Here is a 15,465-nt window from a genome sequence, read left to right as displayed (position 1 = left end):
CTAAATCTTTTGTAGTCATTTTTGTATTACTTTAGTATAAATACATGTTAATTTGGATTCATATGTTGTTTTTTTCTGACTTTATGTGAACGAAAAGACACACCTTAGCCCGTTTTCCCATTGGAAATAGTGATAGTTTGAAATATCACTGTCCTGGTCACAAAAGCAAAGTTTGTGGGGAATAATAGCCATTTTCTATACTTTTGAGGCATAAGCAATTAGGAAATAACACTTACTACCCAGGAACAAAAAAAATAAATAAAATTTGTTACACGGTGTTATGGTTATACTTTATTTTTACATGCCTCAACTGAGCAATTTAAAAAAAAAAAAATGGATCGACTAGTGAACAAAGCAGCCAGATTTGTATTAGAATGCCACACTCAAACCCATCACTGCTTCTTTAAATTGGATGTCACTTAACTGTAGAAGGCAATTACTGGGTACTTTGTGTAAAACTGTAATAGGTTTGTTGCCAGGTTACCTAGGTTTGTTGTTACAGGTAAATATACCCAAGTATAGTTTATGATCTAATCTTGCACTTATTTATCAAGTGCCTTGGGGAAGGTCCTGGGTTGACCGATCAGCATGTAGCTACAGCGCCCCCTATGGCATGGAACAGACTGGACAAGGGTATCCAGGATATGATCGAGCATCAGATAACAACCCAAATGTATCAGCTAAATGAAAAATATTGACTAAGATTACATTTATTTTAATGAGTAGGTGCCAAGCATTATCAAAGTATAAATGTTTTCAATGCCAGATTGAATGTATGATGTGATTTGTCTTTTAGAGTGATGTTATTTTTAGTGATGTGAAATTACTGTCTGTTTCTAGTCATCTTGCCAGGACACTCTTGTAAAACAGGCCTCTGTCAATGTTTTTTTCTTTTCTGGTTAACAAATTAAGTCGTAGTACTTTTTTTTTCCATTCCTAGTTTTTTACAAACATTTGTAACAATGTCTTTTATTGGGTTAAATTTAAATGTACAACTAGACATCATGCAAATGGACCGCTCTCAAATGAGGACTGACCACTGCCCACCTCCAGAATCATTCCAGTGGCAAAATATCATTGCACCGTATCTGAAAGTAATCTGCTTTTACAGGAGTACCAGTACTGTGTTGCCATCAGGCAAACATAATGTGTTTCAAAGTTACCTTCAAATTAATGCAGTACATTTTTTCTGCATTTACGCAGACACTATACTCTGTGATTTCAGTGCACAGTTAAGTATGAATATCAATGAAATATGATGATGCTCAAAATATGTAAGAGAGTTATCTGACAAACAGTCACAGGCATAAGGAACCGAACGGTAAAGAAAATACTTTCAAATCTAGCTTTTCTTTACATTGTTTTCTGTGTTAAAACAAACCTTTTTTTTTTTTCCTTATGCGGCAATACTTTATATTTACATCAATTTTACTACAGTTTAACATCTGATCTTTTTCCAAGATTGTTGTGAAAAATAATAAATAACAGCAATTTTTGCATTCAATTTTCACAATATAAAGTATGGGATGGTCCTAAATTTCAGAATAAATGTTAACAACTATTATTTTTTATTTCCTTCTCTTACCTTTTATATCACATTTGTCAGAAGTTGATCAATTACTCCCACCCACCAATAGCCGTCTTAACTGTTTCACCTAAATCTGATATGTCTGTGTAATCCTAATTATCCACCATGGTCTTGGATATCCTTATCCTGGTAAGTCAAGCTGGGCTGGGCCCGTCGCAAATTCTTCCAGCTGCCCTGTACTATAATATTACGCAGGTGACTTTCTGGAATGAGGAAATTAAAAGGAAAGAGCAATTCTAATTTCAGTTCTGAACTCTTAGTTAAATCAGAACTTTTAAAAACTTCAGTAAAATGGAGGAAAATAAAATAATAAAAATATCTGAAACTCTAACTAATGTAAAAAACAAAATAAATAAAAAAAAAATGCTTTCCACACAACGATAGATGTGGATTTAAAATGCCAGGCACGCAAACACAGCCATCAGCTGAATAACTTATGGCATATAAACAAGCGCTAAAATGCAGGCAATTTATACTCCAGCTTCTACTATACTTGAGATTAAGAAGGGTAACACTACCCTTATGCAGCTTTCCCAAATAAAGCTAAATACAATTACTAATACAATGTCATTGCTTGTCTTTTTTTTTTTGTAAAGCTCCAGAAACTAATTCACATATACCACATACGTATATCCAACAAATTTAAAAGCATATTTAGCTTGCTTTTTTTTTTTTTTTTTTTTTTAATGTAGGCCTATTTTTAAAGGCAATGAAGCTAGACATCTGACATTTTTGTGAAGTTTGTATCGTCTCTCTCCTATTATCCTACACATACCATTCTCTTCGAGAAATTACTGAACCATCTAAGTGAGACACAAAGTCACCATCATTTCCTTCATAATAGTCATCTTGAGCATATTTGGTTCCAACTGGCACTCTATCTTCATAATAATCGACTGGCAGCGTATCTCCTTCTGTGCATCTGTTCATATTTTCCACATTGCCCCATTCGTTATTTTTCACATCTTTGGAGTAATCTGGGTAGATCACCTCATTTGTCTTTTGCTTAAGGCTGCCATTGTTGGGGTCGTTGTATTGTTGAAGCTCATGAGGTTGCAGAACATCTAACGGAGATTCTTTCTGCATGTCAGATGGTCCTGTGTACTGCTTGGTGTAATAGTCTCCACGGAATGTCCTTCGTTTTTTCATGTAGCAAACTCCAACAAGGATGATCAGCAGTATTAAAAATAGGGCACCGCCAACAGCACCGCCAATTATAGTGCCTAAAGGTCCCTCGTGCAATGACTCCAGTGTTGGTGATGTGAACAGTGCTCTTTTTGTCGCTGCTAAACTTGTGATGCCAGCAGTCGTGTGAGGCAGTGGTGTTGTAGGTAAGGTGGTAGTAGTAGGAGGAGGATCTAATGGGAGGGGGAGAAAAGGGAAGGGGTGGGTGGACAGACAGAGAAAAGCACAGAATGTCAATGCAAACTACATCAGTAAAGGGTTGATATGAAAAGCACAAATAATGAGCACATTTATACAACTATTTTAACTAGAACAAGAACAATTACAGGGTTCTCATCTTAAAAAGGTGTGTCCTGGATTTTAAAATATGTAGAACTCTCGTTGCTTTCAAAACATATGTATGATACCAGATTCAATGTTAAATTATTTTAAAATGGGTGCATTTAGTAAAAAAATACAGTTGTACTGTGTATGCATAACGTCTTAGAAGGATAAGAAACCCACAACTGTTGAATACTAGAAACCAGTAATTTAGGTACTTTTCTTTATAGCTGAAGAATGTTTTATAAGAAAACATAACAATTAGCAACTATAAATTATTGCTGTAAAACATACATGGTGTTCCGTGTTTTCAGTTTTTATCTTTATATATATATATATATAAATAAAAATAAAATAAATCTGGAAATTGTTCAGAATTTATTTTACATATACTAAAATAGGGAAAAAAATAATTTTTAATTGAAACAATCAGGGGGGAACAAACCTCAGTATACACACTTTACATATGGAATATGATGCCTAGCAATTCTCATTTTTGATTAGGTTTAGTGTCCCTGGCATGTCTGATAAAGCAGAATCTGTGCAAGTCGAAGCCCAAGTCAACTGGTACTTTCTGAACTTTTGGTCCATCGCTGTCCTGATGGAAACAGTATCTACAGAAGGTATGAGCATGACATCAGCACAAAACAAGCCAAATTTATTCGCCTTGAAATCATAATACTATTGGAAGACACATAAAAAAAAAATCACACTGGACATTTCCATCGTTCCACGCAAAGCATCATCGTTTTGTGTCGAATATTTACGATTAAGATTGTTGGTGTTAGGCAGTGTTTTAGCTGATGGACAGACAGTACTGTCGCATGAAGTCACTGATACATACCTCTGCAATAAGCAGTGGCTGTCGAGCAAAGCACAGCGCTCTGACAAACTCATTAACAGTCATTCTGCGCTCTTTTTTTTATTAAAGCATGAGTAAAAGCTGTATAAATGGATTGTCTCTCAGTTCACTTTCTTGTTTTAGTTTAATGTGTGTACCTCAATGCAGCAGTATTTGCAGTGCTATGCATCCTCGCTCATCTGACAGACTTCTGCTATTTTTGCTTTTTCTATACTTCGAAATACTCCTTTTTTTTTTTTATATTCATAAACTGATTTACGTTTTCTCCCCATTCCTCATCCACTAAAAATATTAAATTTTCGTGCAAATATTTCAATTTAGTTTTTTAAAAAGGTAGTAGTTACGCTCAGCAATGGCCAACATAATCAGGTGATAGTGTGTTTGTGAACTGACAGAGAACCACAGTTGAACGTTATTTGATCCCCCAATGTCTAAACATCTGCTGTATCCTAGGACAGAGCGGAGGGCTGATACAATGTTGGAATCAAAATAACACAGCAATCAAATTTATTTTTAATCCAATTATTGTGTATTTCTAGAAAATAGTACCGGGATAATATTTAATAACGGACAAAAATCGGGTACAAATAAGTAAAAACCGACGTCCAGTTAAAAAAAAAAAAAAAAAAAAATTTCAAAATCCTGCAATTTTTCAGTAAAATTGGGAATAAACCAGAAACACTGAACACGAAACACACAACAAACAGGAGGAGATGGAATGCTAATTGAAATAACAAACAATCTACCTAAAAGCAGACAACTACAAATGATCATATACTCATGGGGAGTTAGTGGGTTTACCCCCTCATATTTCTGCCACCCTTTTCAATCTAATAAATTCACGGAAATGTGTCATAGGATGAAGTGATTACATCCAAACTCTGCTGCCATTTCAACCAGAGTATCAACAGGGTGTTGTAGGGGTTGCCTCTTGAAGACAGACATCAAACAACTTGTATGCTGATCAAGCCCACCCCTTATACCAACCAAAGTAGTTGACTGACCAAATTTGTTACCTCTCAAGCACAACATAGACTTTGATTGTCAAATTCCAAGTGGACTCCAGTGGACAGAATTCAGCACAATTGGCACGCTGTGTTCAGGTCAGGATTGAGGTGAACTCTCAGAGCTGTGAGGGGAATCTCTTATAAGGTTTGCAGGCATTGTGCAATGCCTATTCTAAGCAATATTATTGGGAATGTTCAACAAAAACTAGGAGACCAAACACTGGTTTTCTGGTAATCAAGACAAATCACCCATAACTAGAAGTGCCTTTTCATGAAGGCAGGAGCTAAATACATTATTTATTCATTAGTGTTCTCATTATCTCCCCTCCATTGAGAGACTATTGGAGAATCAATACCAACAAATGCAGAGTATTTAATGTCTACCCAGTGTTTTTGCTGTCCCTGCAATAGCTGATGTAGAGAAGCATTTCTGTGTACACGGCTGTACTGTCTCAATTTACAGTTAAGAATCTAGTTAAACTTGTGAACGGTTGCAGTTAAAGTGAAAATACAACAATTACAGTTGTCTTTCTTTAAGCAGTGGATGGGCAATTTCAAAAAGTTTATTCAGAAGAACCCACAAGTGTTTGCAAGATACCTTTTAAAATGACTGTACTGTGACAAAGCACCAGAGCTTGATAATGTAATAAATAACTCCCCACTGCTGCTATTAAATACTAAATAAACATTTACAAATAATGTACAATATTTTAAAAAAAAATGCAGCCAAAGCATCAGATACTAGTAAAAGAATGAAGTACTAAAATGTACACAAAATTATCATCAGATTTTTGAGATATGGAAGAGGATAAATTACAACCCAGTGTCTGTATATTTGGTTTGTGATGTTTTGCTCCTTAAAATATATAATTCTATAAATTCTGCAGAAATGGAAAATCATAATAAATACTCCTAAGTAAAATTTAACAGTGCAAATAATTAAGAACACTTTATTTTCCTGGATTCCCTCAATACTGCTTCTTGTGAAAGAAAGCAAATTCAAGGTCAAACTGTTTCCCCTGAGCCAACAAATGGCATATATGGAGCCTGAAGTGGAACATAAATGAAGACTCGGAAAGGAAGAACCCCTGAATAGTGCCTCTAAAAAATTCATAGTAACAGTCTTTGACGCACTGCTTGTGTCTTATAAAAAGAGATGTTCAGTTGTATATATTATACACACACAAACACTGTACTTCCGCCCTTACGCTTAATATAACTGAAGAAAACACGTTAGTTACAAGCATTTAGTAAACATTAGACACCAATTAATAGATCAAAATACATAATATGGAGGGAGACGTTTTCAACAGTTCAGATTTTGGGGAAATAGATAACAAGCTAAGGGTGCATTTAGAACAGTTACATATAACTGCAACAACAGAAGCTGATGGCCAAGTTAAAGCTAACATGTATCCAAATAAGAATTAAATGCAGATCATTAAACCCAACCAGGACTTGTGAAGGGTTCATCTTGAATTTTCAGATGTTGTTCTAAGAAAGCATTAGTGAGGGATAGGGCCTACATATTTGCTTCTAGCCACATTGAAGGACAATTCCAAATCACAAAACCCATTACTGAGAAAACAGACCACCAGGTTCTGGAAACCGCGTGTTTCTCACAACTGAGTCCAGATCCAGGGCAAAAAAACAGTTATTGGCTTGCTACAGTACAAATCAGTCCATGGTAAGTGTGTTACTGCTTGTACTTATACCATGCATTTGAAATGCAGATGGTCATGCATCAAACAAAGTGTTTAAACAGATTTTAATCTCTATATAAAATGTCAAGAATTTGAAGAAGGAGCCACTCTCAACTTTACAAATGTGTTTGAAATGCCACAAAACTTACTAGCTGTGCTATCAAAGAGTTAAGCACAAGTTGCTACACACTACAAATCAAAAGGAAAATGGTTTGCATTCACAAGTAAATTGGAAATGTAATTAACTCATTAAATAATTTGTCAGTTCTTCATGAAATTTGAATTTTTCATTTTAAATTTGTGAAACATCTGAGGAATGTACAACTTTAAAAAGGGGTACTTTATCATGTACATTTTCATAATGCCATTATTGCCCATCTTGCAATTTGAGTCATTTGCATGTCATACATTGATAGATGAAATAGTAGCCGTATCAGTCTAGAGATGAGAAGGATTATGACAAAGAAGTAGATGCGATACCTTTTATTGCACTAACTAAACAAATTTCAATACCTCAAATTAAGCTTGTGATTAATTATTGTTTAGTTAGTCCACTTAAAAGTATCACGTGTTATACAATAATTCTTACATCCAGTTCCTCTGTCCTTACCCCTCCTTTCCTGATAGCTACATTACTGGTAGACAATCTATGTTGTCCCTCTTCAATTCTACCCTGGACTGCCCAACCCACTTTTAACATTTCTATGGCTTCAACTCTCCGTCTATCCCATTATATTTAGTGCTGCCTTATTTCTTTGCCTGACTGTTCTAGTTTGTTTTTTCTGCTGAATCGAACCCCACTGTTCAACAGCTGCTTAAGAGTTGGCATGGCGCTTGGTGGCATTATTTGTTATTGTACTTGCTCACAAATGTACGTCTATTATTAATTTATAGATAAATCTCTTACCACACTCCAAATAAGGAACCTCTGAAAAATGCAAACCCTCCTGACTCCCAGTGCAGATATGGGTGGGAGGGGGAATGTAACACTTCCTGTTTGAACAGCTAATTCCATCACACTACAATGTAGTGAATAAGGTATACCATTTATTTAAATATAAATTAGTCTCTAGTTGCCCACTCAGGGAAGTCAAAATGCAAGAAATGAGACATACTATATTTAAGTTTGGGATCATGTAGAGCTCTGATTCGCTTTACAATAACCGACATTCACAAAACATCTCAGAAATATAAAACAATAGTTTATTTAAGAATAAAAAGGGGTGCATAACTAATCTAATATTACAGAAAGGAAAGGCTATTAGTTAGACATACACAAATAGTATACATTTAATTGATTTTATAGTCAAATGATTACAATGACCACAACATCATTAGCATACATGGTTAATATACTAATGTTAATTATGGCTGATCACAAAGTGTCTACTTTGCATTAGTATTTTCAATACTCGTTTCTCATTGTAATCGATCATGCTTCATATAAAAATGCCCGAGAATTAATTTAACTTCTCATTCAGAACGGAATCCAACATTCCAGTACCTAATTTAGCAAATTAGTTTTACCATGTTAATTTATTTAGTTTAGACTTGATGTACCAAACTAATAATATGTTATCAACCTCAGTTGATTATATATTCAAATTAACTGAAATGGGGCAATGATCAACCTCTCTGCATTTAGAGACAACTCCTTTGAGTTGCACATTTCTACAAACAAAATACATTTCTTACACACTGTAGAAGTTATATTCTATTCCTAGTACAATTTTCCACTAACTTGATAGCATTTGCTACAGTTAATTTCTCGAGTTATAAAGTATTTATTATGTTGAATACTTATCGATTTTCAACAAATTAGTCATCAATCTTCTTAGGTGATGAACGCTGAAGCTTCTTTCCTCTCTGGATCTGAAGTTCCATTGAAAGAAGACGGTACTTTGCTTGAAGTACGCATTGTGTTGCGTCGGCTCGCAATAAACAAATAGTTCTTTTCAAATAGCGATCAGTTTGTTGATTTCCAAGTCTTGCAGCATTATCTTTGTCGTTGGCAGTTTTCCAACTGGAAATATTTCAGTTGATCAGACGTAACTCAGTTCAGATAATGCATTGCAACTGAAAAGTTATGTAGTTCGTAGAAGTGTTTTCGTTGCAATTCTTAGGCCCAGCTGCAGGCTATGCTTCTGCCAGTTTCGTGGAGCGAAGTGGAAACCAAGACCCACTTTCAGATTAAGGCAGTGTCCCATATACTGTTTCAGTCTCTTGTAGGGTAAAGAGCTACAGTTCTCTTCAAAAAATGATTGCAGCCATTCTTCAGAACATTGGTTCTTCCTTTTCTTCCGTGAATTCGAGCAATTATGCTCCCATGACTCAAACTTTCTTCAGAGCAGTTTAGCTTTCATTTCATTTCAGACCACACCACTTCCCCTCAGAATCACTTCTCCTGTTAGTCAAAGTTCAGACTTGGTTCTCTGTGTGGAGCCCTAGGTCTCATGGTGGAAGCATTCTTTCTCTTGTGTGGAAAATGCGCTCCGTTTCCTGCCTGGAGCTTTCTAGTGTGGGAAGCGTGCGCTGTTTGAAAGTCGTGCAGGTGCTTTTGTTGTTTTCTCTTCAACCCTGTGATTGGACAGTTTGTTCATATTGGACGGTGCCCGAGTCCATGTGGAGTGTTTCCCATTGTTATGTGGAGTGTTTCCCATTGTTATCTTATCTTTCCTAGACAGCCCTTGTTCTCAATTGGTTCGCTATTTCGCCCCGTATGAGATGGACTGTTTTCTGTCCGAGGTGTCAAAGCATCCAAAACTGTCTGGCTTGCCTTGTGCAAGATACTACTGCTGCCAAATGATTCACTCAGTAATGGGAGAAGATCAAACACTTGTCCAGCAGTTCATTTATGACTCTTTTTAAAAGCATCCTTTGTCAGTGGGGAAGTTTGTAACCAGAAACCAAGTAGACACAGAGAATGGCTTAGGACCCTCCTCTATATATTTCAATTCTGTTAATTTCATAAACAGAATAATATCATGACCCAATCTGACGCTACAACAGCAAATGTAGAGACATGCAATCATAGTACTAATAAAACAAGGATTGACGCATAGAGGAAATTATTAAAATGTACATATTATAAAATATACATTTAGTGCGAGTGAAAAAGGTATAAATTAAAATGTATCACACATATTTTCCAATTAAAAAACAATCATATAATGAATAATTCTTGAAAGCAAGGTGCTCACCTAGTATGTAGATATTCCTTGTATTTGTCCTACTTCCAATATCATTTGTAACTTCACATTGGTACGTCCCGGAGTCATTATGATCCAAGGGTCTACCAAATATTAAGGTGTTGTTTGCTATTCGCAAACCTGCCGGCAGCTCTCCATTCAACCTGGAATGATTTAAAAAGAGATAAACCGCTCCAATTGGCAAAATAAAGAGATACAATGGCCACCAAAAACTATGAACAACAAGCCTCTAGTTAGTGTTAAAACATCCAACTAAAAAAGGTTATTTCTACAGTACAGAAGATCAATACATACCTGCTCCATGAATACTGTGTAGCCCCAGGATTGGCAGCAGCATTACATTTAAGTTGTACATTCTCCCTGCCAACGAACCAGTTATCATCATAACCAGTTATTGCAACTTCTGGTGCATCTGTAGTAGACAAAGCATTTTTCATTGTATCTACATACATATAGTAAAAAAGACAGCACTGATGCTGTGTCATCACCATAAAAAATGAAGGGCTATTGGTGTTTTAAAACAGTTGATCACCATGGCCTACAGTCCCAGTGTGTACATAAGTGTGTGAACAGACAAAGGCTTCCAGGTTCTGAATAATCTCCTAACCACTTTTCTTCACAGGTTGGTAAGAAACCGGGCCGATGCTGAAACAGAAAGCGTCGCTTTCGTTGGAAAGCCTGACAAAACTTACTTCAGCGGAAGTTACACAGCAAGAAATAAGATGCTGACCTTGTGGCAGCTGCTGATTGGAAGGTGGAAACCCTACCCAGCACTGTGGACGTGTTCCAGTCACATAACATCTTCAATGCTGATGAGACTGCTCTTTTCAGGGTTTTCAGGAGAGTCCTAGGTATGCTGAGGAAAGTTTGCAGGAGGCAAAAAAAAAAACCTATCGACCGCATTACACTGCTGTTGTGAAAACATGGACGGGACAGAGAAATGGCCTTCTTATGTTGATCGGAAAAAGCAAGAGCCTTCGCTGTTTCCCCAAATAGCACTTAAAGCTGCCTCTGATCTATAGAAACTATGCTAAAGCCTGGAAGACTAGCTCACTGTTTCAAGAGTGGCTAAAGAACTGAAACCCCTACAAGACCGTCACGTGTGCCTGTTAATTACAACTTATTCAGTCAATGTACAGCTGTCGCATATTGTGTTTAAATGTTTGCATCCCGACACAACCTCAAATCATGCAGCTGATGGACATGGGTGTCAAACTTCAGAAGCCCACTAACGCACATGTCTGAATGCACACCTTTGAGCACAGGAGTACGAATGTGAACAGAACTTGTTATTTACAGTATTAAGTATATTAAGTATTTGCAGTCCATTTATTCAGCGCTTGTCAGGCGAGTCAGGTCCAGTTTATTTTCACACACACTGTTTATTTTATACGCGATTTAAAAAAAAAAAAATTCAGAAAAAAACAGGTTTGAAAGGCAGTGAATCGCAAAACGACATTTAGTATTATATCTCCAGCCAAGCCCCCACTCTTGTTCGCTGTATTTCACATACCTCTTCATAGTCGTGCATACTGATAAATGCTCTCCTGATCACTCGTTTTATCACCAAACTCTTCAATAATGCGATCCTTTATTACTATAACATCTCAAAAAGCTCTGCAAATGTCTGTAATGTTCTTTAAGCGCGGATGCAGAAGCAGCTACCACTTTTGTTATGTCCGTGTTATCTCTGTAGTGGATGGGGCTATGAGATACGTCCTTTATTTATTTGTTTTTTTCGGTTTGATTCGGCTCCTATCGGTCTCACTCGGCCATTGAAAGGTTTTCTCTGCTTTTTCCAGAGAAAAAACGACTAGAGAACTGTTTTGACTAAACAACAATTTAATAAACAATTGTGCTTCAATACCATGCGCCTATAACTGCAGTATATTGCTGTTCCATACCGGTACAAGAGCCTTTCGTTTTGATTCCCAGAAAAAAAGTTGCCATTATTTTAAAGTTACCAGTAAGTTTCTAATAACTGGCATCTACAGTATTTCAGTGGTGGAACAATTGTGAGAGGTTTCTGAATTGTGACACACAACCGAACGATCTACACTGCTGCAAGAAATGGTTATGGAATAACAGATTGTTGGTACAGTATGGATGTGCCACCATATATCACTGAAGCTGGATGTTTTAACATTGTTTTATCTTCCAACACACCATACAAACATAGTCCATCTAAATGGAAAGTGTCAGTATAGTAATTCCTAAAATTTATATAAGACATTATTTTTTATATTGGGTTTTAAAACTACATGTTAAACCCACGGTGTTGATTGGTTCTTAAGTGAGCACATGGTCATACAGTAGTCTTATTACTTACCCTCAGGCTTACTCAGGCTGCCATTACTATATGAGCATAATGCACACCTTTCTTTAATGCTTAGGTTGACTAAATGACTATGGCTGAAGTCAATTAGAACTAACTGTCAACATATGGCATACATGTTTAGAAAAAAAAATACAGTTTATAACCTTAAAAAAAAAAAAAAAAAAAAAAAGCATTTAAAAACTATTAAATTTTGTACTTACGCAAGACATCCAGGGTAAATGGAATCCGTATCTCCGATTCTAATGCCGGGTGACGAATCACGCAAGTAAGTTGCTTTCCTTGGGCAAACCTGGTTGGTTTCCAATTGTACCGATTTTCAACAGTTACACAGTCATTAGGCTCGTCAATCAAGGTTTGAACAGGTTCTCCAAAAACCTCAGACACCCAGGTGATCTCTGCAGCAGGTTTTCCATTTTCAGCTGTGCACACAGCGACTACCGTCTCATTTCCCCCATCCATCAATGGATCAGAGCCACGTGACACACTTATCTTGGGCTCAACTGAAAAAAAAAAACAAAAAAAAAAAAAAAAAACAAAGCATGAATCATAAATTAGACTCAGGGATCATAATAAGAAACTAAGCTGAACAAATCTAATGCTTTCATCAGACTGCTGATTGCTAATGCTCAACAACACTATAATCCATGCAATCATTTGTCTGAATATAGTTTAAACTGAGATACAAGGTTGTATTTTTTCCACTTTTGAAAAGTTACTCAAGATCCTGGCTGTGTACTGTATTAATTAATTCACTGAAAAATGAATGTTCCTTTAGAAATGTCTTCATGTGTAATTTAGTGATGTCATACCTAAAAACTAACATTACCAGTGGTAACCACAACCCTCAGGGACTACAATCAGAAAAAAAATGTATAAATACCATGCATGGTTTTGATTTTATACAAACTTGTTTGACGGGTAGGCAGGCTCATCTACTTTAGATCATTTACTACAATTAGTGTGAAGAAGTTCATCATCCCAGTGTCATCCCATCAACAAAAAAATGTGTTCTTTCGGGTTGGTAAGCATTCTTGGTTATGAAGAGAGATTTAGTATGTCTCCAGTAATTTATAACTTAAAAATCAAAACACTAGCTACTGAGCGATCTTTATACATCGATCCCTGAAGTTCCTCTGATGCACATTTTACAGCAGTAAATATTTTGTTAAATTCTTTTTGGGTTTATGAACATTTTAGGTGATTTAGCATGATTGCTGGTAATCTTTACGTTAATTTGAAAAAGAAAGAAAAGTAACACAATCTTATTCGATACATTTAATGGGCTGTCTGTCAAGGGCTAAGCCTCTTTTTCACAGACTGAAACACAGGAGATTACAGTTTTATTTTTATTTTTTTATTGGAACAATTTTAAATTGACTTTATAATATCAAACAAATATTCTCTGGGAATATACTTACTTATATTTGAAAACAAGAGTCGATTCATCAAACCCACAGTAATAGTCCAGTCTGGCAGTTTTAAAACTCAACAAGACACTAATGAAGGTTTGTCACTTGCTATTGATGCTGGCAACCAGAAACGCCCATTATATTTCAATAAGCAATTATTAGACCATAAGTTCAAATTTGTAAGATCTGTAAAGTAGTACCAAAAAAAAGGATCATGTGATAAAAATAATTGCAATAATGCTGTGCTAAAAAAGTGCCAACAACTGCTAGCCTGATAACAGACCCAGACCCTCATTCCAGGGTTCTTAACGGTGCTCTTCAGCCATCTACTGACTGGCCAAATCATGTATATAGTTTTAATATTTTACTGCATGACTGTACACAACACATTATTTTCTGTAAAGCATGTCACACATTTTTAACATGGGACTTTTATTATACTAGACAAATATCAGGAATAGCAGTTTTGAACTTTCAAAATATTTTTCCATTATCATCATATACCAAAGGGATCTGTGAATAGAGTTACAGTTTATCAAGGTAACTTAGAATCCAAGATGCCCAATAGTTGAAGCAGCAGCAGCTGTCTGAGTTGCAGACTGAAACAACCAGATCTGCAGCATATTGACATGGCATCTGACCCTTACCCTAAGCCAGGATCAGCAGTCAGAGAAAAAAACTGGATAACCCCGTCCCAGAAATAGAAAACAAGTACACCCCCTTTCCTCACCTCCTGCCAGTAAAGCCATTTGGCATTCTTTTTATACTAATTATAGTGCCTGTTCTCCAGCTATGACTAACTCCTCTGTGAATGTGGAACAGTAGTGGCAAGATGTCTGGCCCCACCACAGTAATAATGGCATACTGTAATACAGGAGGCACACACAAGTTTAGCTAGACTCACAAACTGAGAAATACATTTGACAGCACAAACTAAACCATTCTGAGGCAGGAATGTGACCTCCATGATGTCACAAATGCCCAAGAAAGTCTTTCAGTAGCTTACAACTCCACTGCAGCAGCTGGCATGCTAGATTTTGAGTATGGATTGCTTTGTGGTTACTGTATGCAACCAACAGTAAATATAGTAACCTCCATTACAATTCTTATTACTAAAAAAATACATTAAATATTAAGTGTTAAGCAGTTACTGGGTTTTCCATCTATCTGCATTGTTACAGACCATGTAGTATCACTACATAGCATCCTATTGTTCCACTGTGGAGAGATACAAGGTAATCCTTCAAAGTTAACATCCATATTTTTTGGGGTTCTTTTGTCCTTTCTGCTTCTGAGGGTTACAAAAACTATACATTTTTCACGTGCACCAATCACAGCTCTTGCTTACTGGCAGAATTAGCAGTTGCAAGGGAGATGGGGGAGATGTAGAAAAGGTGTGTTTCTTCTAAAGTTTAATGATTTAGCCATACAGATTAATTTTGTAATATATTCAATTTTTTCCAATGATTGCAATATCCTTGTTTTAAGGTTTTACTGTTATATACTACTGTATAAATAGGAAAACAAATAAGCATTCTAGGGCAGCCCTTATTTAGTTATGTCTCAGTTTAAAGGAGGACTAATTTGATTGGAAACTAAAACATGTAGTTATTAACCCTTGGCAGTCCAGTGCAGGGCCTCTGTGTGTTGCTCAGATCCACCCTCAGCTCCTATTGGTCTCACTTGGCCATTGAAAGGGTTTCTCAGCTTTTTCCAGATAAAAAACAACTAGAGACCTGTGCTTAACATCTTTTTGAGGATGTCGGACAGGGTCCGTTATCAAACTGGAAAGGGAAAACTGTAATGTCGGACCTGGTCCGACAAAGGACCACAAAGGGCTAAA

General features: G+C 36.3%; 1 protein-coding gene across 2 annotated transcripts in view; it reads right to left on the bottom strand.

The window, feature by feature from the left end:
- LOC121327848 (nectin-3-like) overlaps nt 1-15,465 on the bottom strand; it is a 128,818-nt gene that overhangs the window by 58,774 nt on the left and 54,579 nt on the right. Inside the window, exons 3-6 of one of the 2 annotated variants that reach the window (XM_041272110.1) lie at nt 12,414-12,713; nt 10,170-10,287; nt 9,867-10,018; nt 954-2,946 (exon numbers count right to left, since the gene is read on the bottom strand). In XM_041272110.1, the coding sequence (XP_041128044.1) occupies nt 2,354-2,946; nt 9,867-10,018; nt 10,170-10,287; nt 12,414-12,713 (1,163 nt within the window). In that variant the 3' untranslated portion in view covers nt 954-2,353. Of the gene's footprint in view, nt 1-953; nt 2,947-9,866; nt 10,019-10,169; nt 10,288-12,413; nt 12,714-15,465 lie in introns of those variants that run through there. The other variant, XM_041272111.1, reaches the window with a different exon arrangement.

The sequence above is a fragment of the Polyodon spathula genome, chromosome 15 (assembly GCF_017654505.1).
Source record: "Polyodon spathula isolate WHYD16114869_AA chromosome 15, ASM1765450v1, whole genome shotgun sequence".
NCBI lineage: Eukaryota > Metazoa > Chordata > Actinopteri > Acipenseriformes > Polyodontidae > Polyodon > Polyodon spathula.
Note: the sequence above shows the minus strand (reverse complement) of the source record. Positions and strands in the feature narration are given on the sequence as shown.